This window comes from Loxodonta africana, chromosome 18 (genome assembly GCF_030014295.1).
Source record: "Loxodonta africana isolate mLoxAfr1 chromosome 18, mLoxAfr1.hap2, whole genome shotgun sequence".
NCBI classification, from domain to species: Eukaryota; Metazoa; Chordata; class Mammalia; order Proboscidea; family Elephantidae; genus Loxodonta; species Loxodonta africana.
Window position 1 is genome coordinate 33,567,028 of NC_087359.1, and position 26,882 is coordinate 33,593,909.

Sequence of the window (26,882 nt, forward strand, 5' to 3'; positions counted from 1 at the left end):
AGAAATTCAAATTCTCAGCAGGGGTTTGAACTGGAACAATTCAGTTCGAAGCCCTGGTCTAAGGTGCAGCCTGGGTATTGAGTTTTAAAATCTCCCCTAGTAATTTCAATATATAGTCAAGGTTGAGAGCCTTTGCTTTAAGGCACCTTTGCATATTTTAGCTCCAGTCCACCAAGTGTTGATTTTGCTCTTAGAGGGTTGCTTAATATGGATCAGGTGCCAAGTGCTTTTCAAGTGTTACTTTAATTCTTAAAACAGTCCTAGCAGGCAGTGAACAGGAGCAGCGATACAGGAGACGGACGGCAGTGAGGTATAACCTGGGGTCAATCCCAGCCCCATCGCTGACCAACCAGCCAGGTGACTTATTGGGGAAGTTACCTTGTCCTTTTGCATCTTCATTTCTTCATCTATAAAATGGGGAGTATTAATATCTGCTGTACAAGAGTTGGTGTCAGGAATAGATGAATGAGGCAACAGGTGGAAATCACCTGATCCCGAGTAGTCTCCATTCTCCTGGATTCCGCATTTTCATGGGAGGAGTGGAAGAGACTGGGACATCATGTCCCCTGGGGGGGACCTTAGGAAAGGGCAAGTCCCTCCTCATACTCTGGCCACGGGTATAAGGTCAAGGAGTGTGAGACATACAGTGGGAAGGTGTTTGAGAACCGAGCCCCCCTTGAAAAGGCTACTATCTATTTTCCTCCATTCAATGAGGTCCTTGTGGCAGCTACAAGGCAGCTGAGGCCAGACAGTCTGGGTAAGGAGGAAGCCCTAAGGGATGAAGATGAGGGCCAAGTGGAGGGACCTGGGCTGGCCCCCACCTCCAAGAGCAAGAGGTCACCAGAGATGGTTTCTTGTTCCAGCAGAATCTTCCCTAGGCCAAGCCAGGCAATGGATGGTGACTGCCTAGCACTCACTGTCCCCCTAGTCCCTAGCATAGTGGGCCATATCTGACACTTTTGAAAGTTAACTGTCCCTAGTGTAGTGTCCAGTGGTCAGAGTCCCTCACTGAAAATGAGATGGCACCTCAGCATTGCTGTAGGCAGCCCCAAATGTCTCCTTCTCTTGAGTCTCCAGAGTGCTCCACCCCAGACATTTGGTTGTCATTTGACCAAGTACAGCAAGAGGGTGGTTGGGCACTTTTCTAAGTCAAAAGATGGAGAGAGCACAGCTGGACCTGAATGTTTTCAAATAGTTCTTTTGATGTGTAGCAAGTAGGTCTGAGGAAGGACCTTCCAGAGTCAGCAAAAACTACCAAAGTCTAAAAATCTTTTGAGTGATTCAGATACCTTTCTCAAGGTGATAGAAGACCTAAGGATGGACTCCAGATGAATCCCTAAGACCCTTTTAGCTCCGAGTCTGTGAGTCTACCACGTAAAAGCCATTGTCCAAAGCCAAGATCCAATGGGGGTCATTCTTCCACTTGACAGCAATTTGGAACCAACCTGTTGCCCAAGGGGAAATGATTAGTTTACTATCAACTTAGAGTACCACTTATCCTCTAAAAATCATCCTTTTGAGGGTTACACGGCAACCTGTAAAAATGGTTATGATGGAATGTTATGTGAAAAAAGAGAATACAACTTAAAGATTTGACTTATTGCAGCTTAAGAATAAAGTCCAGACGGCTCCACATGGTATCCGAGGCTCTGCTCATTCTGACCCCATTTAACCTTTCCATCTTCACCTCCTACCATTCCACCACCCCATTCCATGTGCCAGCACTCACTGTTCCTGAACATACTACAGGACCACAGCCTTTGTGCCCATATCTCTGCCAGGAACACTGCTCCCCACTTCCCCACTAGACTAAATTCAACTCCTTAACCACTTCAAATTTTACTCCCCACTCCTAACAACATCAACAACAAAAATATACAATAAATTCATAATATCGGTTGACTTCAGGGAGCAGAGCTTGGAGACCAGCAGGCAGAAGTGGGATGGAGAGACGTGTACCCTTATGGATTGATTAAAAAGCTGTTTGGTTGAAGCTGGTGAAATGGACACAAAAAGAGAAAGTGGAGGGGAGAGCAGGCTGTCTCATTAGGGGGAGAGAAATTGGGAGCGTGTAGCAAGGTGTATATGGGTTTTTGTGTGAGAGACTAACTTGATTTGTAAACTTTCACTTAAAGCACAATAAAAATTAGAAAAAAAAAGCTGTTTGAGATATATTTCACATAACGTATTATTCACCCATTTAAAGCATACAATTCATTGGTTTTAAGTACATTCACAGAGGTGTGCAACCATCACCAGATATGTACCTTTTTGTACGTGTAGGATTTTGAACATGTGAATGTGTTACCTATTCATATGAATAAATTAATAAAATTAAACACATGCACAAATAATTTTCACTGCCTCCATAAAGCCCTCCCAGACACCCACAGGTGTTTGAAGGCTCCTGCTCTGTATGCCTTTCATCTGTCATAGCTCTTATTGCAATGCATTTTAATCGTTTACCGAAAGGCCTTCCTCCAGTACAGATTCTGAGCTCCTCAAGGGCAAGGATATTATGATACTTTAGTGTGTCAGTGCAAATATGGCATTCAGGAACAGCCCCAGAAATGTTTGATGAATGAATGAATGAAATCTTCTTTGCTTCAAGATAGATGGAGCAAAGTAGATGGAGAGGCCAGAAGGGGCTGCACAATCCTCCTCACTCTCATCTCCACCTGGTTCCTGGCCCCAGTCCTTTCTCCAAACCCATTCCCATTTTAACCTACATCCATCTCCGTTTCTTGAATAGACATAGTTTTATGAAACGCAAAGACCGAATGCTGGTCTCTTGGGACTGGCAGTGGGAGCTATGTGGGACCAGAGAGAGCCCCTCATCCACCATGACAGGACTATGAAGGCAATTTTATTTATTACTATGATTATTACTATAGAATGAAAAGGGGCCTAACATGTGGCAGGGGTATGGAAGAACTTGTCAAATAAAAAAAGGACACATAAGTCTCTTGGGCAGATGAATGAGATTATCTCTGTCACACCCTGGCCCTGGGGTCCCTGACAAGACTCCCCATCCCAGGGATCAACTAGCTGTGAGAGAAGCCCCCGTGGGAGAAGGCAGGGAGGTCCGACGCACAGGCAGCAGTCTGACGGAGGCAAGCCAGGGGGTTGACCTCACAGGCCCCCGCATCCTGGTCCCCCCGGAAGTAGATGGAGTCGGCAGAGTTGAAGGAGGGGTCCTCATCAAAGAAGTTGTAGGGTCGAAGGAAGAAGCCTACACCATTGCCCACAGTCACCGTGTTGGGAATGTCCTCGGCATGTGGGATATGCAGGAAGCCAGCTGTCACCCAGGCCACCAAGTCCTAGCAGGGGAGAAGGAAGAGGGTCAGAGGTCTGGCTTTGCTAAGGACATGTCCTGCCGCCTCCAGTAGCCTTGCATATAAGGATTCAGTTTACCAGCCTAACCTTCCATAATTTCGCCAAAAAAATATAAAATCATACAGCATTCTTTCTTAGTAGTTCTAAAGACCCAGAAGGATTCTGGTTTGGGAGAGACCGAAGTGGCTGCTCCTTGCTCTCCCTGCTTCAAGCCCCCCACCCTATCTCTGCTAGTCCATTCCAATGACCTTCCCTGCAATGGTCTCATTGTTGATGAAGTCTGTGAAGTCCACAATTGGGGTCCAAGGGTCATTTAAATTGTAGATGCTGGTGCTACTGGGCTCCTCCTCCTTCCTCTGGGTCACAGCCAGTTGGTACCTACAGTGGGTTTTGATTGATCCACAAGGTCATCAATGTGCCTGTTATGAACTGAATTGTGTCTCCCCCGCCAAAAAAAAATGTGTCATTTGGCTAGGTCATGATTCCTGGTATTGTGTGGTTGTCCTCCATTTTATGATCTGATGTAATTATCCTCCATTTTGTGACGTGTTGTAAATCCTAACCTTTATATTTTAATGAGGCACAATCAGTGTGGGGTGCTTCTTGAGTCACAGCCTTCACCACCCTTACTTTAGTTGCCACCCTTACTCAAGTCACATCTTTTATCTTACCAGAGATTGAATGAGAGAGAAGTGAGCAGAGAGGAGAGGGACTTCATTACCACCAAGAAAGAAGAGCTGGGAGTGGAGTGCATCCTTTGGACTTGGGGTCCCTGCAGTGAGACCCTCCTAGACCTAGGGGAAGCTAGATGGCAAGACTCATGCAGATCTCCAAAGAACCAGGAAGCAGAAACTGAAGAGACAAGGACTTGCCTCCAGAGCTAACAGAGAGAGAAAGCCTTCCCCTAGAGCTGGCACCCTGAATTCAGACTTCTAACCTCCTAAACTGTGAGAGAATAAATTTGTTTGTTAAAGCTATCTGCTTGTGGTATTTCTGTTATAGCAGCACTCGATAACTAAGATGTTGTCCTACTGTCTGAAGCTGACACTGAAAAGTGAAATGAGCCCAAAGGTCTTGGCTTATCAAGCCTCTTTATCATTCTCTGTCCAGTTCTCTCTCTTGCTCTCACTCTCATTCTTCTCTCTCACCCCTCCCCCACCACAAACACACACACGCACTACTGTAGAGTTCCTGAATTTGGTCAATCTCCTGTCCCTTGCACATCAGTCAGTCCATCACTCAGGCTTCAGGTAGAAGCGTCACACACCCACCCAGAACCAAGCCTGGTGTCAATCCGGCCCAGCTCCATGTATACAGATGTGGCCTGATTTTCCATCCTAGGTCAATTTCAGTGTCTCACATGCCTGGATTTTAGGGAGTATGTCCTCAGGTCTGCCCCCTCTTACTCTTTGTCCCTTCCCAGCAATACTCATTATGAACATTTTAAACATACAGAAAAGTTGAAAGAATTGTACAGTGGGTACCCATATACCCAAAACCTAGAGATTCTACTACCGTTAACATTTTACTAAATTTGCTTCAATAGGTAGCTCTCCAGTCATCCATCTGTCAGTCCAATAGGCTTTATTTTGAGTGGCTAAAGGTTGTGGCCACAGTAATTTGTGTGTGTGTTTGTGTATGTGTGTGGGTGTGTATATGCACATGTACTCATTGGGGAGTGGGGAAACCTGGGTTCCCAGCATTGTGGGGCCCTTTTTATAGCCTACCTCCCCTAGACCCTCTCCAATACCCACCTTGCTCACCTGCCCCAACTAAAGGCTCTCTCCATGGAGCTGCTCTGGGGCAGCGGCTCCCCAGCAAAGCTAAGCACTTGGATGCGATAGCCCCGTGGGTGACCCCACTTGTTGCTGTGGTTGCTGGCCAGGTACAGGTAGCGAGGGGCCGCCCCTCCCAGGGGGAAGGCGGCCTGCTCCTCGGTCTCCAGCAGCTTCCGGGTCACCTGCAGCCTCTGTATCTGGTGCTGGGGGCTCCAGGTCACCGCAGTGGGGACAAAGGCCATGTCCTCAGCCCAGACCCAGTTCTCCAGTCCTGTGGGAGAGAGGGGCGGGGGGAGGGAGAGAGGAAAGGCCGGTCATGCAGTCTACCTGCTCCCTCTGGACTCTGCCCCCACCCAGCTTCAATTGAAGAGAAGCACAGTATTGAGTGAGCCCCCTGCTTCCCTCGGCTCTTTCTAAAATATCCCCAATCTGGAGATTTGGGGGAGGGTCTTTCCCCTGATGTCCTCTCCTATAATAACCCTGGGTGCCTTGTGACTGGGCCTCTCCTGCTGAGGAGCCACAAGGGAGGGTAGCTTACCTGAAATTGGAGCAGCCTAGCAGGCCATGTGCAGGCTCTTTCTGACCTGAAGAGGGCTCCGCCCCCCACATCTGAAGCCCTCTGGCATTGCCAGAAGAGCCCTATCAGGAGAATAACAAGCAACAGCGGCAGACAGCATTAGTGAAACCGGAGGGGCTCTGTACTAGCACATGCGAGTCCTTTACCCACATTGGCTCTCTATGAAGGAGGAGCTACAGTTGTCCCCATTTTACAGATGGGAAAACTGAGGCTTAGAGAATTTAAATAGTGTGCCCTGGTTGGTCACTAAGGGCACAAGGTTCATGTTGTGGCAGTGCTGGGAAGCAGGGTATTAGTACAGCTCTCTGCTGCCCACACATTAGCACACAGACACTGACATGGGGGTCAAAGGAGATGAAAACCACACCCTGGCCCCCACACCGCAGGGTGTGGGGGCTTGAAGGTATCTCCTGTAGTCTGGGGTTTGGCAGAGAGCTGGGAGCAGACCCAAAGGCACAGTCTGTTCCCTGAACATTGGGAGTTTTGAATGATTTTATTAGCATCTAACCAAGTCCCATACCCCATTGCCGTCAAGTCGATTCCGACGCATAGCAACCCCATAGGACAGAGTAGAACTGCCCCATATTGTTTCCAAGGAGCACCTGGCGGATTCAAACTGCAGACCTTTTGGTTAGCAGCTGTAGCTCTTAACCATTGTGCCACTAGGGTTTCTACCAAGTCCCATGTTAGGAGTCAAATTAAGTGACCTGAGATCAAAGAGCAATAAATCCAAACATGCTGGCAGCTCCCCCCACACCTTCCGGGGACCAGGAGAGAGCAGAGGTTGATTAAGCAAGCCCTTAGCTTCTTCTTGTGGCTTCACTGTGCCTAATCCACTCCAGGGTTCCCACCCTCAGGTGACAAAGACTAAGAGTTTTCAGGATAATTGCATAGTGTCAAGGTATTTCCCCAAGATATTTATTAATCTATTTATAGTAGAAAAACCTGGAAGACATCACCTTACCCAAGTGCTCAAGGCTAATATCACTAGTAAAATAAGGCATATTGACGTCTTGTACCCCTTGACAGGATGCACTAAGAATAGAATAAGATCTCTTTTGGCATTCTTGTCCAAAAATGCATGATCGCAATCCAATCATGAGAAAACATCAGAGAAACTCAAATTGGGAAACAACTGATGAGTAACCTTCAAAAGTGTCGCGGTCAGAAAAGACAAGGAAGCCTAAGGAGCTGTCACAGATTGGTGGAACCAGCTCAATGGCAATGGGTAAGGAGACATGACAGCTAAATGCAATGTGGAATCCTGGATTGGATCCTGGAACAGAAAAAACACATTAGTGGAAGAACTAATGAAATTTGAGTAAAGTCCAATGCTTAGTTAATAGTACTGTAATAAGGTTAATATCCTGGCTTTGATCATTGTACTCTGATTATGTATAAGATATTAACATTAGAAGGACTAGGTAGAGGGTTTATGGGAACTCTCTGCACTATTTTTGAAACTTTCGTAAGTTGAAAAATATTCCAAAGGAAAAAGTGTTTTTAAAGTGGTCATCATTAGTTCTCACCACAACCCTATGAGGAAGACATGGTTATGTCACTTTTACACTAGAGTAAACGGGTACAGAGAGGGTAAGCATAGAATTGTTTCTACCCAATGCATTTCTACAGGAGCTCCACAAGGGCTTCCCTCTCCTTCATCAGAATGTAAGTCTCCTGAGGTCAGGGCCGTTGTTTCTGCTGATAAATTGTGTTACTGGAGTGCCTGGCATACAGTATGCATTCAGTAAATACTTGTTGCTTGAATGAATGATACATCATTGTGTGAGAAAACAGACATGACGAAACTATGTACATTATGATGCCACATGTATATCAGTATTTTATATTTATACATCTCAGTTACATCGGTTGCTGTCAATTCCAACTCAGGGTGACCCCATGTGTGTCAGAGTAGAACTGTGTTCCACAGGGTGTTCAATGGCTGATTTTCAGAACTAGAAGGTCAGGCTTTTCCTCTAAGGTGTCTCTGCGTGGATTCGAACCACCACCATTGAAGTTAGCAGCTGAGAGTGTTAACCATTGCACCACCCAGGGACTCCTATTTATGTATAATCAAAAAAATCAAACCAAATCCATTGCTGTCAAGTCAATTCTGACTTATAGCGACCCTACAGGACAGAGTAGAATGGCCTCACAGGGTTTCCAAGGAACAGCTGGTGAATTCAGACTGCTGACCTTTTGGTTAGCAGCCGAGTTTATTTACATGTACTATACAATAAAACAAACTCTGTAATTACAGATATATGTTGTAAGTATGGAAGATTTTTTCTTTTAAGAAAGAATAACTGACCTGCTAATCACGAAAGCCTCTGAGGACGACATTCACTTATACTTCGTATACTTTTACTCTCTCATCCAGCAAAAGTGGAGGTATGAAAATCCAAAACCACATACTCCTGCTCAAATCTTCCTATCCTGGATACCTACATAAAACTCAAAGCCAACAAAGACAAGTCTTCAGCTCCCTCCTCTGGCACCCTTGTCTGCCAGGATGTCTTACCTGCTATGTCCAGATCCACCTTGAAGTGGGCGCTGTGAGTGTGAACGGTGCCCAGTGTGTGCTCCCCAACTTGGTTCCCGTACCTCCGGGCTGCACCAAAAAGGAACACTGAGCTGATGTAGCCCGTGGCATGGAACTTGATTTCGATGGCCCCATTGGGGTGGAAGACCATATCCCACACATAGTCGTAGTTGAGCATGGTGGACACAGACCTGACAATCAGCACTGTCTCCGTGAGGCCCCCAAAGTAGTGAGAGTATAAATCGGAGTGGTGTCGCCGCAGGGGGAGGCCCTGGTTCTGTTCAAATACACAAAAGGCATCGCGTAGTGTCTTGGGGGCCTGGGACTCCAAAAGGAAGTGCCAGTCCACATAGGTGGCCAGGTAGGGGCAGTCCACCCCACGGGTCAGGGGCGTGGAGAAGTGGCCCAACCCAAAGCCACTATCTGTGTATCGGCCTCGCAGAGCAGAAGGAGAATTGCCACCATAGACAGCCAAGGCTTCCTGGACGCTGACTTCATAGGCAACCCTCTCCCCCTGGAAGCGAACATCAAAGATCCTTGGGCCGCTGAAAGCTCCAAGACCAAAGGAGAAAGTCCACAATGAGGAGGACACCCGACTCCCCTGGACACTGAAGCGGGGACCATGGGGGTAGAACTGCAGAGGGGGAGAGGGACCGGGGGGCACCTGGGACTTGAGGGACCAGGCCCCACCAGTGCCATTATCTGGGATCGTTATGACATTCACCAGGCCTGCCTCAAACTGGTCCTCCAGCTGGGCCAGACTGTCATAATAGCGGCCTTGGTAGAATACCTTCTGGATGGTCCAGTGGGCAGGGTCCAGAGCCTTGTGGTCCACCAGCAGCTCCAAGCCCACAGGGTGCAGGAATATTCCAGACCCTGAGATGTTGTAGTAGAGGCCAAACCAGGTGGCCCGGTCCCCTGACTGGAGACCACGGGGAGCTGTGTTCATTGTCACCAAATTTCTTCCTTTGGGTTTGTAGAAGCAACAGTGGTGGAGAAGCCCAGCAGCCTGGGGCAGCTCTCTGTTGAAGATCATGTGGTCTATGTCCAGGTACTCTCGGGCCAGCACAGGCCGTCGGTGGTAGGGCAGGGGCCCTCCGTAACGTTCGACGGTCACATCCCGCACATAGGATGGGTGGGGCAGTGGCCCCACCACCAACTCACTCACGTTGGGCTGGGCTTGTGCACCAAAGAAGATGATGGCCAATGCCTCCCGGGCAGGTGGGGGGCTCCTTCTGTCCAGGTGGGCCAGGGCTGCCACCTTGGGGGGCAGATGCAACTCCACTGAGAAGACACAGTTGTCCGAGGGCTGGGCCTGAGCTGCATCCACCAGCCCAGGGCCCAGGTGCTGAGTCAGAAAGCTTATCACAGCAGTCAGTTCCTCTCGGCTCAGGTCTGCAAAGAGCTGGCTCTGGCCAGGCTGGGTCCAGGGCTGGGCACTGGGGGATTCGGATGGGCAGCGGGGATACAGGCTGGGTTTACACCCTCTGTCTCCCTCACCCTCACTCCCAGTCCCACCTCCATGCGTGCCTGTCACCAGAGCACTAAACAGGGTCAAAATAATGAAGACCTCCATGGCTAGAAGTCCCTGGCCAATCGTCGGGTTCTTGATTCTGAATGCAGAACAGGAGATATAAAAATGAACAGACAGGAGCTGGGTGCCTTTCTCTGGTTGGAGGGTCCCAGTCTCTGTGTGGTGTAGCCAGGCAGAGGCATGATGGGTCATGGTGAAGACAATTGGCCAAGGGCAGAGGGCTGGGTGGAGTGGGGCTGGAGGGGGCCAGGGATCAGCCCTGACTGAGGGGGTGGGGCCGAGATAGGAGCCTGAACTCTAAGTGGCCCACACGAACTTCTGTCTTCCTGTCCCAAATCAAACAACACACTCTGGGTGAGGGTTGGGTAATGGATTGGGGAGGGGTGGTTTTGAAGATAACACAGCTGACATAGGCAAGAGGAAGGAGAAGCGATGGGGGCAGAAAGGGACTGTCCTTGGCTCTTCTTCCTCCACCCTCCAAACGAACCCTTTGCCCTGGGTGCAAGGCTGCAGGCAAAACCCACCCACTCACACACTTCAGTTGGCTTCCTTCCTCCCTCTGGCCTGTGACCCCCTCCAGGCTCTGCTCCGCCTCCATCAACCAGAATTCTACCAATCTGCCCAAGGGAAGCTTGAAAGTTAGGAGAATAAAAGGCACCTGGGGAGGCCTGGGGGCTTGAGGGTTGAGCCAGATCACACTGGGGAGGCCCTGAGTCCCCTGCACCACATGGAGGGAGGATGCAGGATGTAGAGCAAGTGAGAAGCTGGCCATTTCATTGCGGCAGCGGTGGGGAAGGGGTGAGACCCTCACCTCTCCCCCTTGCATAGGACTCATAGGCCATGTCAGAGGTCAGCTGGGGCTGGGAAACTGGCTGTAGGGGTAGCCTAGCAGCCCTACAGCCCACAACTCCAGGAAACCCTCTTCCAGGGTATTGAAGAGGCAGAGAGCAAAGCCACCTCCATTCCTCACAGTTGATGACTGGGTAGCTTCTCTGCTGGTGACAGGAGGCCACAGTCATTTGGGCAGCCAGGTCCCAAGGGGAACTGGGAGAGACTGAGGTTGCAGAGAAGGGACATGCTTCCCTCAACAGCCTGGACACGTCCAGGAAGACCTCCCCAGGAAGAGAGCTTTGAGCTGCCTTTGAAGACAGAATGCATTAGCCTGGCAGAGAAGAAGAAGGATGTTGTGGTCAAAGGGGACAGAAGTGGAAGGTATGGAAACTTGAAACAGCTTGGCATGGGCAGGCACAGCCAAAAGATCAGAGTATTTGATGTGAGATGGGGACATGGAGGGGCGAGTAGCAGAGATAAGAGCATGAAGCCTCATATGGTGCGTGTTTTAGGCAGGGTAGTAATTCCCGGAAGACAGAGAGATACTTGGAAACCTGGCTGAGCTAAGCCAGGTAAATCGATACCAAAAGGGTCAGGGTATCCAGAAATGTTTATGCAACTGACTGTGTTTTGATAACGGAAATGCAACAGGTTTCCCTCTCCCTTGTTCTTTAAAGCTGTAGGAGTAAAAAAACAAAAAACAAAACCCATTGCTGTCAAGTTGATTCCTACTCATGGCAACCCCATGTGTTACAGAGTCAAACTGCTCCATGGGATTTTCTTGGCTGTAATCTTTACAGAAGCAGATTGCCAGGCCTTTCTTCCACAGTGCTGGGTGGCTTTGAACCTCCAGCCTTTAGGTTAGTAGCCAAGAGCAAACTTTTTGCTTCCAGCCCAGGCTGTATTATAAATCCGTACAGCCATCGCTGGCCTGTGTTCCTTGCTGAAGTCTTTGGCCCTGTTCTTTGGAACTTGTTTTTCTCCAGCTCACTGGCTCACCCCATCCACTGTTCCATTGGTCCTGGGGTGTGAGCCTGGGCTGGGGGCGGGCTAGAGGATAGCCAAAGCTTCCACAGAGTCTGGGATCCCAGGATATGATCTCCCTCTGGTCAGAAGCTGAGCAGGATCCAAAACCTCTGTATCCTGCACTTTACCTCCTATCCTGGCCTGGGCTTCCAGCAAACAGTCACCTCCTCCCCTGTCGTTTCTCCCTGTCCCCTTTTCTAGGAGAAGAAGACAGACAAACATTGACAGAGGCTTAACATTTCCCTGAGAGATATACAAGCAAAGAGGAGGCAAAGAAGCCACATTTGCTTTCTGGCTCTCAGGAACTTGGGAAAATTCAGTCCCCGAATCCATCCCTTAACCACCCCCATACCTTCCTAAAAAAAAAAAAATGTCAGTACCTGTTTGGACTCATTTATTATTTATTTTGAACAGATAATATGGTCACATGGTTCAAAACTCAAAATGTACAAAAGGGTATACAGGCAGTCCTGGGTTATAATAAATGAGATCTTTTCCTATCCATGTCTTTAAGTCAATTTTGTAGGTAAGTCAGAACAGGTAGCATACAGTTCTTATTCAGGTTACTTGGTGGTGCAGTGGTTAAGACTTCGGCTGCTAACCAAAAGGTCGGCAGTTCGAACCCACCAGATGGTCCTTGGAAACCCTATGGGGCAGTTCTACTCCATCCTATAGGATTGCTATGAGTTGGAATCTCCACAGCAACGGGTTTGGTTTTTTTTTTTTTTTGACTGCAAGAAAGGTTCAAAGCCTTTTCAGTGACCTAAAAGCTGCTTTTTTTTTTTTTTTTTAAAGCTGCACGTGAGCTAGTAGTACATAGCAAGGTGTATATGAGTTTTTGTATGAGAGACTGACTTGATTTGTAAACTTTCACTGAAAGCACACACAAAAAAAGCTGCAGGTACAGCAAATGAAGGTGGCTGTGATGAAGAATTCGTTGCGAGTAGGGGTTGGTTCAATGGTTTCAGAGTGAGGGCAAATTTACGTAACACTAAAGGGTAACTACCAGTTGTTAGAAAGTTGGATGTCCGTAAGTGGGGATTTACTGCACAGTACCAAGTCCCCCCTCTCCTGTTCTCTCCCTCTGGGTTCCCTGCCACAGAGGCAACCTGGGCACCCGTTTCTTCTGAATACACATATATATGCAAATATGTATTTATATTCTCCTCCTTTCTAAAACACAAATGGGAAGTGCTCTAACCACTTCTGCACTTGCCTCTTTCATTTGACAATTATTCTCTATTAGGATATAGAAAGATACAATTTTTTATAGCTGCACAGCGTTGCATTGCAAGGCTGTATCAGAATTTATTTAGCCAGTCCCCTATGGAAGGATGATTCCGTTGTTCCCAATCTCATGCTATTTCTTTGTGCCCATCCCAATCCACACCCCAGGACGGACAGCAATGAGTGGTGGGAGGCCCTAGAGGCTGTGTCCCCACCAGAGGTCATGGCTCATTTGCATGCCTGCACATGATTGGATGGTCCAGGTGCTTTCTGTTTTCCACCCCAACCTCCCGCAGGGGCAGCTCCAGGTAGAGGCCACTGGTCACACACAACCCACAAAGTTACCTAAAACGCTAACTTGAACTGCTGCTGTCACTATGAGTATCCTCTCTAAAGAGTGCAAGGCCAAAAAAAAAAAAAAAAAAAACCCAAACCTGTTGCTGTTAATTCCAGCTCATGGCGACACTGTAGGACAGAGGAGAACTGCTCCATAGGGTTTCCAAGGCTGTAATCTTTTTTTTTCTGTCCTTCTCAATTTGGATATCTTTTATGTCTTTTTCTTGCCTAATTACTCCAGATAGGACTTCAAGTACAATGTTGAATAGCAGATGTAAGAGTGGACTTCAAGGGTATAAACTTTACAGACTGCCACATCTTTCTCCCATGGGGTGGCTGATGGGTTTGAACTGCCAACCTTTTGGTTAGCAGCTGAGCACTTAACTACCCCTCCACTGGGGCAAGGCACACAGACACAAATGAGTAGAGGGAACTGCCTGGAAGCACAACCCTACCCCAGGATGCGGGTGAGTACAACTCCTACTGGAGTAGGTGACAGGCACAGCGGGACCGACAGGGATTGTCCCCTCAAACTAGATATCCTCTTGCATTTTCGAGATTTCCACAGGGCTAGGGGCTGCAGAGGAGACTGAAGTAGAGAAATGAGGGCTGGGAAGCACCACGGGTTAGGGCAGAGGGACCTCAGGACCTTGAGGGATATCCCAGGATATAAGAGGAGGAGAAGGGAGTGAGAGGAAGGAGGGGAAGGGAGAAAAGGAAGAGGATGCGTGGGAATGTAGGCAGAGGGGCCCTTCCAGCACATCTGTGGACAAGCAGGAACCCTGCCCTGGAGTCTCCTGGGGCAATCCCCATTGCTGAGCCTCCATCCTCATCTTCCAAGGGAGGGACTTTGGAGACCCAGGAGACACCCGGAGATGGCCTAAGAAGAAGTGGGAAAACGAATGCAAAAAAAAAAAGTCCTGTGGGGCAAAGCTTGGTCATCACTCCAGGCTTCCACTGGGCTATGCCTTTCCTCTCTGGGTGGGAACCCAGCATGTCCGAGATCAACAAAGCTGAGTCCCCCTGTGTCAGAGGCATCACAGCCTCAGAATGTTCCTGGCAGAATCGGGTACAAGGGAGGGTGATGAAACGGAAAGGACAAACGGGGAGGGGAGGGGATGCCAGGAATGTGAGGAAAGAGATCAGGGAGCCAGGGTGCCCAGCTGCCTCCTCTCCCCACACGCTGGCCCTGGAGCCCCTGGCAAGACTTCCCATCCCAGGGATCAGCTAGTTGTGAGAGAAGCCCCCATGGGAGAAGGCAGGGAGGTCCGGGGCACAGGCAGCAGACTGATGGAGGCAAGCCAGGGGGTTGACCTCACAGGCCCCTGCATCCTGGTCCTCCCGGAAGTAGACGGAGTCAGCAGAGTCGAAGGAAGGGTCCTCGTCAAAGAAGTTGTAGGGTCGGAGGAAGAAGCCCACACTGTTGCCCACAGTCACTGTGTTGGGAACGTCCTCGGCATGTGGGATGTGCAGGAAGCCAGCTGTCACCCAGGCCACCAAGTCCTAGCAGGGGAGAAGAAAGAGGGTCAGAGATCTGGTTTTGCTAAGGCCATGCCCTGCCTTCTTATAAGGATTTAGCTTACTAGCCCACCTTTCCTCAAAAGAATCCTGTGTCTTTAAGCATTCTTTTCTACTGGCCCAGAAGTCGAAGCATAACTAGTCAATTTCATAATGGAAGCAATACCTGCCTCCCTGCCCCTGGCCTGTGTCCTCCCTCTCTGACATTTCCCAGGAAGGATGGCACACAGGCCACCTCAGCTCCTGTCCTCCTAACTCTCCTGGAACTCCCAAACTGAGGGTAGGGGATGGAAGATGGAAGACCAGGGGATGGGAAAAAGCAGGAAGAGGCCAACGTTCAGAAAAGTACCCTGCAGTAGTCGAGGCAGGAATGGGAGAAGCTTCCAAGAGATGTGATCTTTCCTGCTGGCTGGAAGCCCTTCAAGAATTCCGGGGCCAGAAAATATTGTCAATCTCCAGCCAGTCACTTTCCATGAGGGCTCTAGGGTCTAGAGGACAGGCCTGGGTCTTCACCCAGTGTCTGCATATGAACTCCCAGCTTGGGAAGTTTCCTTCAAGAGGTCATAATCAGGTCCACCCCTGAGCAGCTCTCAGATGGTTGGCATGGACCCCCAAGAGAAGGCGGAGCTCATCCCTGTGCCCTGCCTTCCTCCTTCTGCCCGCCCCCCCAAGGTCAGCTGACCTCTCCAGCAATGGTCTCGTTGTTGATGAAGTCTGCGAAGGCCACAGTCGGGGTCCAAGGGTCATTCTGATTGTAGATGCTGGTGCTTCTGGGCTCCTCCTCCTTCCGCTGGGTCACTGCCAGCTGGTACCTAGGGAGGCACTGGTCAGGTCTCTATGGTCATTAACCCCATCCAGCTGACTGATTATGAGGGAAGGGAGCTGAGCGAGTGGACCTCAGTTTCCCCATCTCATTCACACAGCGACTGAAGGCTGCAGAATCACTGACATTACCATGGGGGGGTCTGCCAACACTTTCCAAGATCTACCTGTTCATTTCCTGCGTTTGCACAGAATGGCCCCTCTCCCAGCCAAAAGAGAAGAGTTCTCAGTCCTGGGCTTTAGCCCTCAAGGGGGAAAACGTGCCCTTTGAGGTACCTTTTGATAACTAGGAAATCCCTCCTGAGTTCTTACCCCAGTATACAGTTTAAATTGAATTCCTAGTTGCCCCTCACTAGGCTCTTTTCCCAAACTCACCTCCCAGCCCCTCTCTGACACCCACCCCACTCACCTGCCCCAACTGATGGCTCTCTCCATGGAGCTGCTCTGGGGCAGCGGCTCCCCAGCAAAGCTGAGCACCTGGATGCGGTAGCCCTGTGGGTGACCCCACTTGTTGCTATGGTTGCTGGCCAGGTACAGGTAGCGAGGGGCCGCCCCTCCCAGGGGGAAGGCAGCCTGCTCCTCGGTCTCCAGCAGCTTCCGGGTCACCTGCAGCCTCTGTATCTGGTGCTGGGGGCTCCAGGGCACCGCAGTGGGGACAAAGGCCATGTCCTCAGCCCAGACCCAGTTCTCCAGTCCTGCAGGGGCGAAGGGTGTTGGGGGGGGAAGGGCTGGTCATGCAGCCACACTGCCCTTCTGGACTCTGCCCCCGCCTGGCTTCAGAGTGAGGATGGAAGAGAACACAGAACTGAGTGAGCTCCCTCTTTCCTGTTCCTCTCCCCAAGATTTATCTCCAACACTTCAGCCAAAGCTGTGGACAGGTACATTCAAATATTTCTTTAGGGATTCCATTTCATTTATTCATCTTTTCAGCAAACATTAGTGGATGGGGCCAGACTCAGCCCTGGGGCCACAGAGGTGAATGAAACCTTATCCTCACCCTCCCGCTCCCACAGGGGACACAGACAGGAAACCCCTAATGGCCACGTCAAGCTTGCAGGAATACAGGGTGGGCAGGAAAGGGCAACTTTCAAGCCTGCCCTTAAAGGATGTCATCAGCACAGACAACACGGAAGGACATTCTAGGCAGGGGTGAGGCATGAGCAAATACAAAGTAGCTTGCCTACACATACGGGGTATCCAGGGACAAGGGGTCTTGGGGTATGGCTAAAGCAGGGTATGGGGAAGAATCTACAGGGCAGGTTGAGCTGAACTGTGAAGGAAAGGGCTTTGTCAGCTATTCTATGAATGGGATCCTTGGGGTGATGTGGCAGGTGGGGGCAGTATAAGGACACAGCCTGGCCTGAGTTGGGAGGTTCCTCTTGGCACAGAGTAGGGCCTGGGTCTGAGAGGAAGAGGAGAAGAAGTGGCACAGCGAGAGGACTGGCACCAACCAGGATAGCAGTGGGGCCCAGGAAGGGTTTAGAGCTATTTCAGAGGCAGAATAGAAGAAATATCTGGTGATCACCTCAATGTAGGTAGGAAGGGAAAGTGATGGACAAAGATGACTCCAAGACGTCACCCAGCCTCGGTGCTCAGCGACCACTAGTCCCAGGGACTATCCCTAATGCTCCCCAGTACCCCTCCATCCCTCAAACCTAAGTGTACTGTGCCCAGAAAGAGATGGGTAGTCAAGGAGGAAGGTCCATCTTCTAGAAATGGGCAGCCCACAGTTGTCCCACGACTGTCCTGCCGGGGACTTGGCAGAATGCAAACCACCACCAAGCAACCAGTTACCATCAAGTCAACTCCAACTCACGGTGATCCCATGTGTTGCAGAGTAGAATTGTGCTCCACAGGGCTGATTTTTCAGAGTCAAATTGCCAGCCTTTCTTCCAAGGTGCCTCGGCGTGGCCTTGAACTGCCAACCTTTCAGTTAGCAACTGAACTGTTTGTACCACCCAGGGACTCAGAATGAAAAGACCAGCAGCCCCACAGGCCAGACACAGAGAACAGGCCAGAACAGTGAAAAATAAATGGCTACCTCCTTGAGGCAGAGCCCATGTAAGTGCAAGGGAGGGAGGAGGGCAAAGAGAACCCTATTTTCCCAGATCCTGCCTCCTCCCTAAGCTTTACTATTTCCCAAGGCTTTCTGATGAGGTCACGAGGAAGGAAGCTGGCAGCTGTGCACCCAGCCAGTGAACCAAGATCCAAATAAAACTCAACAGCCAATTTTCTCTCACCCAACAAAAGGGGAAGCATGAAAATCCAAAACCGCATACTCCTGCTCAAATCTTCCTATCCTGGATACCTACATAAAACCCAAGCCAACAAAGACAAGTCTTCAGCTCCCTCCTCTGGCACCCTTGTCTGCCAGGATGTCTTACCTGCTATGTCCAGATCCACCTTGAAGTGGGCGCTGTGAGTGTGGACGGTGCCCAGTGTGTGCTCTCCAACTCGGTTCCCGTACCTCTGGGCCGCACCAAAGAGGAACGCTGAGCTGATGTAGCCCGTGGCATAGAACCTGACTTCGATGGCCCCATTGGGGTGGAAGACCATATCCCACACATAGTCGTAGTTGAGCAAGGTAGACACAGACCTGACAATCAGCACTGTCTCCGCGAGGCCCCCAAAGTAGTGAGAGTATAAATTGGAGTGGTGTCGCCGCAGGGGGAGGCCCTGGTTCTGTTCAAATACACAAAAGGCATCGCGTAGTGTCTTGGGGGCCTGGGACTCCAAAAGGAAGTGCCAGTCCACATAGGTGGCCAGGTAGGGGCAGTCCACCCCACGGGTCAGAGGCGTGGAGTACTTGCCCATGCCGTAGCTGCCATCCATATAGTGGGTCACCATTGCTGCTGGGGAGTTTCCACCATAGGAGGCCAGGGCCTCTTGGAGGCTGATCTCATAAGCTAGCCGTTCTCCCTGGAAGCGGACGTCAAAGATCCTTGGGCCACTGTAAGCCCCGAGGCCAAAGGAGAAAGTCCACAATGAGGAGGACACTTGACTCCCTTGGACACTGAAGCGGGGACCCTGTGGGTAGAACTGCAGAGGGGGAGCTGGACCCGGGGGCACCCGGGACTTGAGGGACCAGGACCCACCTGTGCCATTGTTTGGGATCAGCACGACATTCACCAGGCCTGCCTCAAACTGGTCCTCCAGCTGGGCCAGACTGTCATAATAGCGGCCTTGGTAGAACACCTTCTGGATAGTCCAGTGGGCAGGGTCCAGAGCCTTGTGGTCCACCAGCAGCTCCAAGCCCACAGGGTGCAGGAATATTCCAGACCCTGAGATGTTGTAGTAGAGGCCAAACCAGGTGGCCCGGTCCCCTGATTGGAGACCACAGGGAGCTGTGATCATTATCACCAGGTTCCGTGCTTTGGGTTTGTAGAAGCAACAGTGGTGGAGGAGCCCAGCAGCCTGGGGCAGCTCTCTGTTGAAGATCATGTGGTCTATGTCCAGGTACTCTCGGGCCAGCACAGGCCGTCGGTGGTAGGGCAGGGGGCCTCCGTAGCGTTCGACGGTCACATCCCGCACATAGGATGGGCGGGGTAGTGGCCCCACCACCAGCTCACTCACGTTGGGCTGGGCTTGTGCACCAAAGAAGATGATGGCCAGGGCCTCCCGCGCAGGTGGAGGGCTCCCCCTGTCCAGGTGGGCCAGGGCTGCCACCTTGGGGGGCAGATGCAACTCCACTGAGAAGACACAGTTGTCCGAGGGCCGGGCCTGAGCTGCATCCACCAGCCCAGGGCCCAGGTGCTGAGTCAGAAAGCTTATCACAGCAGTCAGTTCCTCTCGGCTCAGGTCCGCAAAGAGCTGGCTCTGGCCAGGCTGGGTCCAGGGCTGGGCACTGGGCGATTCGGAGGGGCAGTGGGGAGGCTGACTGGTTTCACCCCCATCTCCACCCCTGCCAGCTATCAGGACACAAACCAAGGCAAAGATGGTGATAACAGCCAGGGCAAGGAGTACCAGGGTGGCCTTCTGGTTCATTGCCACATGAACCAGAGGATGGAACCGGGGTGGAGACGTGTGTTCTCAGGCCCGCAGGAGAGGGTCTCTCTTGGCTCCTATGTTGGCAGGCTCCTGGATGCTGGCTGGGGCTCCTGGGAGTTAGGCACATAGTAGACTGGAGGCTGGAAAGTACACAACAAAGCTGGGGGAAGGAGGACGGGCCAAGGCTGGGGGCGGGTCTAGAACCGGGCAGCAGCGATTTCCACAGACCTTACATGGCTTTGTCTTCCAGGATCCAAATCAGACTCGCTCTCTGGGTCAGAGTTGGAGTTGGGAGCTGAAGGAGACAGCTAGGGTTGGGGGAAGCGGGTGGGTGGGGTGGGGGTGGGGGGCGGGGGGGGCAGGGGGAGGGAGGGGAAGTTTTCAAGAGAATGTAGCCTGCTTTCCCAGGGCCGGGTGTTCCCCTTCCTATAACTGCAAACTATTGTTCTCCTTCCAAGGAAACCCTGTACTCCCAGCCCCTTCGTCTTCACAAGTGACATTGCTCAGTCAGGTCTGTCTCCCTTTTCCTTCTCGCCTCTCCTCTGCTAATTTCCTTGGCCAAGAGTCCTAAACATTCTCCGGGGGACTCCAGATACTTTAAAAGTCAAACAGAATAAATTCAAATAAAATCCTTGTAGTACTTTTTATTTAAAATTACACATACCATATCTATTTTACAAATTTTTATTTATTCTTCCATTTGAATATACATGCATAAATATCTAGTATAATGCTCACCAAAACTGAACATTAAGTATTTGAGTGCTATATTTCACATCATTTTTATGAATTCATTAATATATTTTAAAATAATGAGAAATGAGAGTGAACCAAAGTGATATATGGAGATATCTGGGAAGAGGCTGTTTCCTAAAGAACATTGAGAGAGTGGGTTATCAGTGGAGCAGACTTGATAAGGATGCAGGGAATGGGAAGTGCAAACAGAGGAAGGTACTTATGCCTCAGCCTCCCATGTCCCACCACATCCTCAGAGCTAGAAGTCTTGATAAGAAAAAGGGGGCAAGTCTGGGGCACACGCTGCCAGGTGGGGGGTGCAGGCCACAGGATTGACACTGCAGCGCCCAGCATCCTGGCCCTTCTCAAAGTAGATGCTGCCAGGGGAGAAGATGGAAGGGTCTTCATCAAAGAAGTTGTAGGGTCGGAGCAAGAAGCCAACACAGTTCCCCACGGTCACTGTGTTGGGGACATCCTCAGCATGAGGGATGTGCAGGAAGCTGGCTGTAATCCAAGCCACCAGGTCCTGCGGGAAGAGGGAGGAGCTGGAGGGCTTTGGAGGCAAGACCCAAAAAACCACCCCCCACCCCAGCTACCATCTCCAAACCCCCAGCCTCAGCCCCGTGTCTACCTCTGACCAGGTACTATATAGCCTCTCAGCCTAGGCCTATACAACATGCTGTGGTGACCTGTGAGAAACTGTAGGTTGCAAAATGTCCCATGGTTAATCTCACCCCAGGAGGGATGACCAGTCTTCATCATCAGAGAATTCCTTGGCCCCTGAATTTGAGAACTAGAGACCTATTTTTCCCTCCAGCCTCCAGTCAGAGGCTGGGTGTCCATCTCCTCTGCTCCTAGGGCTACCAACCTCTCCTAAGAGGGTTTCATTGTTGATGAAGTCAGCAAAGGCCATAGTGGGTGTCCAGATGTCATTCTGGTAATAGATGCTGCTGCTCTGTGACTCCTCTTCCTTCCTCCTGGTCACCGCGAGCTGGTACCTGCCCAGGAATTGTCAGAGGGAGGTGGTGTCAGATAATGTCAAGGGCCTTTACCAGCCCAGGAAGCCTTTGTATCAGATTCTGTGTGACATCATTTTCCATCCCATATTTACTTGGATCTGAGGGGATGAATGCGAAGCATGGATAGTGAGTTGGGCTCTCCAAGAGCTGGGATGGGGAAGGGGCCTGTCCTTCCCTACCACCCCACTGCCCAGGGCCCTCCTCACCTCCCCCAGCTGAGGGCCCTCTCCATGTCGCTCTCCAGGGGCATGTGCATGCCGAGGGGGCTGTGGATCTGGATTCGGTACCCGCGCTGGTGACCCCACGCATTAGTCTGGTTGCTAGCCAGGTAAAGGTAACGGGGAAGGAGGCTTCCCAAGGAGAATGCTGTCAGGTCTTCCCTTTCCAGGACCTGCCTAGTCAGCTGTGGGCGGTACAGCTGGTGCTCTGGGCTCCAGGGAGCTGCCACAGGTTTAAACACCACATCTTCAGCCACCACCCAGTTTTTCAGCCCTGCCAGGTGAAGGGAGGGAGAGAAATTCCACAGCAGATGAGGTCACCCAGACAGGCCCTTCATCTTCCCCACAATGCCCAGTGCATTGGGCTATAAAAGGCAGGAGAGTGGATCAGAGAGCGCCTGTGTTAGGAGCCAGAGGTCTAGATTTGAGTGCTAGTCTGTCTTCTTCTAACTTGCCTTGTCCAATATGATAACCATTAATCACATGTAGCTATTTAAAGTTTAAAAATTCGGTTACTCAAGTCACATTAGCCACATGTCAAGTGCTCAGTAGCCGTGTGTGGCTAATAGCAAACATATGGGACAGTACAGATGGAGAACACTGCAGAAAGTTCTATTAGGGTGGTCTACCCAATAAACCTTGGACCAATTCTTTGGTTCTCTAAGTCTCACTCTCTGCGTATCTACACTGGGCATAATAAAAGCCATCCTACTACCTCACAGAGATATTATGAAGGTTGAACGAGTTACATATATGGCTGTGCTCTATAAACTGGAAAGCATATGCAGGTAACTATTAATATTCTTATAACTGGGTAAGGAATAATCATGTATGTCTCCAAGAAACCAAAAACCAAGCCCATTGCCATCGACTCAATTCCAACTCATAGCGACCCTATAGGATGGAGTAGAACCGCCCCATAGCGTTTCCAAGAGGTAGCTGGTGGATTTGAACTGCTGACATTTGGGTTAGCAGATGAGCTCTTAACCACTGTGCCATCAGGGCTCCTGTCTTCAAGAAACTGGCTGGAAAAACCCAATCCCCTCCCATGGTTCCCTGCACATTCCCACACCACCTCCCGCCCAGCTCTGAGACTTAGTTTTCTTTCTCATCAAGGCTGGACCATGTCCACTCTTTTTTGGAAGGAGGCCAATTTATACCTTTAAACTGTCCAGGAGCTCCCTGAAATTTTGGTGCATTCGTAACCTGTACTACCCCACTTCGCACTGAATCACATGCTATTTTTTTTTCTACAGGTCTTCATCGCTGTTTTTTTTTTTTTTAAGTGTGACCCATATGAAAGCACCTGGCAAGGGAAAGTTCTCTATTAAAGCTAGTCCCTCCTTTTGTGAGCAGCAAGTGTCCACACAGCCTCTTTGGCCCCACAGCACCAGCCTGTGCTGCGCACACTAGGACCCAATAAAGGTAGTTCATTTTACTTCCCAAGGCTCTTTAATGCCAAAAATACTGAAGAGAAATTTCATATCAGAAAATAGTCATACCCCAAATGTCAAAGAATAATCTAGTTAATAAAATGAACTCAGTTCAGTAACATTATTTTAGCTCTTATCCCCTACCCCCTGCACCAGGCCTTCATACTCGAGGATAATCAAATGTTTCACAAGACATATGCCTTGTCATATTGCATTACACTTAGGCAGTCTCTTCCTGCCTCATCATGGCCCCTGACCACCTTTGTTTTCTCCCAACTGTAGAGAGGGTCTGGTAGATTTCTATTTTCTTCCTGGGTGTAAAATTCTGTGATTTGATATTTTCTGTCCTTGACAGAATCTGTCAAGAGCAGCAAATCCTCCCTCTGTGCTCCAAGCCCTACTTGAGAAATCCCTATCTTGCACCAAGTTAATGACATGCTTGCCTGTCACCAGAGCCCAGTGTGATGACATGTCCTAACAGGAACAGGATAGCCCTCCCCGTGAGGAGAATGGGGCCACTATCCCATGGTCCCAGTTGTCTGAAATCCTGTGGAGCAATCCCTAGATCCTGGACTACCCACCCCCGCCAACCCCGTCTCAGGCCCCAGAACCACCCCTTCCCTGAAAACTTCTTTAGACAAGGCTCTGCTTTCTACCGCTGCTCAGGCCCCTGTCTTTACCACCCCACATCTGCTGATCCTCAGAATTAGTCAGAAAGAACCCTGAGAGCCCCTATCCCAGCCCCATCCAATGTCTACACCTCCTCTCGTACCATAGGACAGAGCCACTTCATCCACCCACTGTCACTCAGGCCCAGAGCATGCAGTTAGGGCTAAGGTACCCGTTACATTTAGACTCGTTTCACAATCATCGCAGCAGCTCAGACGAGCTGGGTGGAAGAACCTTTTCTACCCTTTGCCAGATGCCCAGTATTTCACACTGACTGCAGTTGCATACACTCGTCAGTCCCTGCTACCCACTGCCACAAAAAAACTGTGATGCTGGAACCCCACTTTCTCATTTCTCAGAGACCTCTGGCTTGATTTGGGGGACTCCCCTCCACCTGCCCTCAACCCTAGCTCTCAGCCCTTATCCCCTCAGCACTCACCTGCCACATCCAGGTCCAGCTTGAAGTGGAAAGCATGGGTGTGCACCATCCCCAACACTTGTTCTCCCACACGGTTCCCAAAGAGGCGGCTCTCCTCTCCCCCACTCAGGAAAGCTGCGTTGATATAGCCTGTGGCATGGACCCGCCCTTCAATTGCCCCATTTGGGTGCAACACAAAGTCCCAGATGTAGTCATAGTTGCCCACAGATGATATAGACCTGACCACAAGAGCTGAGCTGGCCAAACCGCCATAGAAATGACTCTCAACCAGATTGCGGTGTCTTCGAAGGGGTAGTCCTTTGGCCTCCTCAAATACACACACAGCCCCTGGAAGCAGCTGGACTGTCCCTTTGCCTACCAATACATGGATGTCCACCATCGTGGCTTGATAAGGGCAGTCCACTCCCCGTACCAGGCCCCGGCTATCACGGCCAAGTCCATAGCTGCTATCCAAGTATCGGGTCATCATTGCCATGGGTGACTCACCACCATAAACAGACAGACACTCTTGGACACTGACTTCATAGGCTACTCGCTCACCCTTGAACCGAATATCAAAAATCCTCATGCCACTGTAAACCCCATGGCCAAAGGTAAATGACCAGAGGGAGGATACCACCAGGTTGCCTTGTACACTGTACTGGGAGCCCTGGGGCGAGAGCTGAAGTGGAGGAAGAGGACTCGGAGAAACCCGGGACCTCAGAGATGAAGCACCATTTGGAGAGGGTAGAGGAACTCTAACCACTTCCAGTCGGCCAGCCTTAAACTCCCATTCCAACTGGCCCAAGTCTGCATAATACTGTCCAAGGTAGAAGACCTGCTGGACAGCCCACTGGGCAGGGTCCAGGGCCCTGTGGTCCAGCAGCAGTTCCAGCCCCACCGGGTGAAGGAAAATACCAACACCTGAGATGTTATGGTAGAGACCTATCCAGGTAGCACGGTCCCCTGAGCGCAAACCACGGGGGTTGGCGTGCAAGGACGCCAAAGTGGAGCCATTGTAGTTGAAGACAGAAGCCAGGAAGACGGGTGCCTTGCGAAACTCCACCTCTTTCAAATGCCTCCATATCTGGGCATACTCGGTTGCCAGCAGGGGGCGTCGGTAATAGGGCAAGGGGCCCCCATGATGCTCCACAGTCACATCCCGCACATAGGATGGGCGAGGCAGTGGCCCCACCACCAGCTCACTCACGTTGGGCTGGGCTTGTGCACCAAAGAAGACGATGGCCAAGGCCTCCCGGGCAGGTGGAGGGCTCCCCCTGTCCAGGTGGGCCAGGGCTGCCGCCTTGGGGGGCAGACGCAACTCCACTGAGAAGACACAGTTGTCCAAGGGCCGGGCCTGAGCTGCATCCACCAGCCCAGGGCCCAGGTGCTGAGTCAGAAAGCTCATCACAGCAGTCAGTTCCTCTCGGCTCAGGTCTGCAAACAGCTGGCTCTGGCCAGGTTGTGTCCAGGGCTGGGCACTGGGGGATACAGAGGGGCAGCGGGGAGGCTGGCTGGAGCCACCTTGACTGGTCAGCAGAATATAGGCCAGGGTGAAGATGGTAATGAGGGACAGTGCCAGGAATACAAGGACTACCTTGAGATTCATTGTGGATGCTGAGAGCTAAAAGCAGCGTCCTACTAGATGCTCCTTCCAGTCACTGACATTCAGTCAGGGTATATATTCACTAGGATGGACAGGAATGGAGAAGACTCCACCCCATGGGTTGGACAGGAAATTTCTGACCTGGATTTGTATAATTCTGTTCCAATTTTCTGTCCTGTGGTTTGGCTAAAGGAGCTACTCCCACGTGTATAAACTTCTTCTGTGCCCTGAACTCCTAACAGTACCCAGTCAGTACCAACTACTGATTTCCATCCATTTAGACCAGATTAAAGGGTTTTAGATTAACACTAAACATCTCCTACCCAGAACAGGCCTAAGAAGAATGCAAAATCTCAGACACCCATGAAGTCCTGCGTGCCATGTGCAGGCACCGTTAATTGTTTACTTTCCTGCCCAGTATTTCTAGGACCCACTGCCCAGTTCACCGATAAGCACTGAATTCTGCCTGCTACCTAATGCCAATCCCTTGATCTGAAGTTTCAGCCTCTTTCTATCTTGTTAGTGAGAAAGGAGGAATAAATGGTTGAGGGCCTGGGTTAAGACACTAGTCCCAGCTCTCTAAGCTCAATGATCCTGGGGAAGTTACCTAACCTGAGTGTTCAGTGTCCTCACCTACAGAAAAGGAATAATAAAAACCACTTGACAGAATCATGAAGATTAAATGTGACTATGCACATAAAGCGCTTAACAGAGTTTTACACACTGTAGGTATTCAAAAATATTAGCTACTGGTACTGTTCTCTGAAATGAAATAGAGATCTTCCTCTGCTGTTCATGACCGTAAAACTTTTTGCTGTGACAATGAGGTTCTCATTGGAAACCAGGCTATTTGCAAGGTGAAGCTGGGAAAACTTTATTTCGGGGGGAGCTAGGGCCCTAGGCAGCCCTTAAACGAACTTGAAAATTGGAACCAGGAGCCCCTGGTATCTTCTCAGGGAACTGAGGAGATTATTCATTGACAGAACTGGTATATAGTAAAGCAAGACTGGGTCCTAGGAAGCACCTTGAACCACGTCACTTTCCACATATGGAACTACAGCAGCCTCTACTGGCAGCTCATGGTTATCACTGGGGAATAAAGGAACTGGGACTTTCTGAGGGCGGGAACAGAAGGCAGCTTAGGCTTGGAAAGAACTAACTTTCACATAATTTAATTCAGACTGAACACAAAGGAAGGGCCCACCCTTGCCTCTTAGTAGCCAAAAGCCTCAGTATTTCCATTATTCCAGAGAAAAGAGGCAGCTGA

The 26,882-nt window shown here is 50.4% G+C and overlaps 3 protein-coding genes across 4 annotated transcripts; all 3 read right to left on the reverse strand.

Moving 5' to 3' along the window:
- Window positions 1–1,060: 1,060 nt before the first annotated feature.
- On the reverse strand, window positions 1,061–10,343 carry LOC100673883 (amine oxidase [copper-containing] 3-like). 2 transcript variants are annotated; one of them, XM_064270284.1, is made up of 4 exons: window positions 8,216–10,343; window positions 5,182–5,385; window positions 3,585–3,715; window positions 1,061–3,320 (listed from the first exon to the last, which is right to left on the reverse strand). In XM_064270284.1, exons 1-4 carry the CDS (start codon window positions 9,960–9,962, stop codon window positions 3,045–3,047), a joined length of 2,358 nt encoding a protein of 785 aa, XP_064126354.1. In that variant the 5' UTR covers window positions 9,963–10,343; the 3' UTR covers window positions 1,061–3,044. The 2 variants fall into 2 exon arrangements, with proteins under 2 accessions (XP_064126354.1, XP_064126353.1); XM_064270283.1 differs by having other exon boundaries at window positions 3,585–3,714; window positions 5,100–5,385.
- A 1,639-nt stretch (window positions 10,344–11,982) lies between these two features.
- Window positions 11,983–19,804, reverse strand: LOC100676341 (amine oxidase copper containing 3). The gene is made up of 4 exons (XM_003414264.4): window positions 17,915–19,804; window positions 15,940–16,225; window positions 15,391–15,520; window positions 11,983–14,693 (listed from the first exon to the last, which is right to left on the reverse strand). Exons 1-4 carry the CDS (start codon window positions 19,512–19,514, stop codon window positions 14,418–14,420), a joined length of 2,292 nt encoding a protein of 763 aa, XP_003414312.1. The 5' UTR covers window positions 19,515–19,804; the 3' UTR covers window positions 11,983–14,417.
- A 221-nt stretch (window positions 19,805–20,025) lies between these two features.
- On the reverse strand, window positions 20,026–26,882 carry AOC2 (amine oxidase copper containing 2). Its single transcript, XM_003414262.4, has 4 exons — window positions 24,031–26,882; window positions 21,478–21,763; window positions 21,121–21,250; window positions 20,026–20,778 (listed from the first exon to the last, which is right to left on the reverse strand). The coding sequence occupies exons 1-4, from the start codon at window positions 25,616–25,618 to the stop codon at window positions 20,512–20,514; spliced, it is 2,271 nt and encodes a 756-aa protein (XP_003414310.1). The 5' UTR covers window positions 25,619–26,882; the 3' UTR covers window positions 20,026–20,511.

What these genes read in the sequence shown, in the direction of transcription:
- LOC100673883 (XM_064270283.1), bottom strand. Translation starts at nt 9,962, where the DNA reads ATGACCCATCATGCCTCTGCCTGGCTACACCACACAGAGACTGGGACC. An exon ending in GGTGGATCTGGACATAGCAG is followed by an intron (nt 5,386 to 8,215) that starts GTAAGACATCCT and finishes TCTCTCCCACAG; the next exon opens with GACTGGAGAACTGGGTCTGG. An exon ending in ATGAGACCATTGCAGGGAAG is followed by an intron (nt 3,321 to 3,584) that starts GTCATTGGAATG and finishes CTCCCCTGCTAG; the next exon opens with GACTTGGTGGCCTGGGTGAC.
- LOC100676341 (XM_003414264.4), bottom strand. Translation starts at nt 19,514, where the DNA reads ATGAACCAGAAGGCCACCCTGGTACTCCTTGCCCTGGCTGTTATCACC. An exon ending in AGAGCCATCAGTTGGGGCAG is followed by an intron (nt 15,521 to 15,939) that starts GTGAGTGGGGTG and finishes GTGCCTCCCTAG; the next exon opens with GTACCAGCTGGCAGTGACCC. An exon ending in ACGAGACCATTGCTGGAGAG is followed by an intron (nt 14,694 to 15,390) that starts GTCAGCTGACCT and finishes CTCCCCTGCTAG; the next exon opens with GACTTGGTGGCCTGGGTGAC.
- AOC2 (XM_003414262.4), bottom strand. Translation starts at nt 25,618, where the DNA reads ATGAATCTCAAGGTAGTCCTTGTATTCCTGGCACTGTCCCTCATTACC. An exon ending in GCTGGACCTGGATGTGGCAG is followed by an intron (nt 21,764 to 24,030) that starts GTGAGTGCTGAG and finishes TTCACCTGGCAG; the next exon opens with GGCTGAAAAACTGGGTGGTG. An exon ending in AGGGCCCTCAGCTGGGGGAG is followed by an intron (nt 21,251 to 21,477) that starts GTGAGGAGGGCC and finishes ATTCCTGGGCAG; the next exon opens with GTACCAGCTCGCGGTGACCA.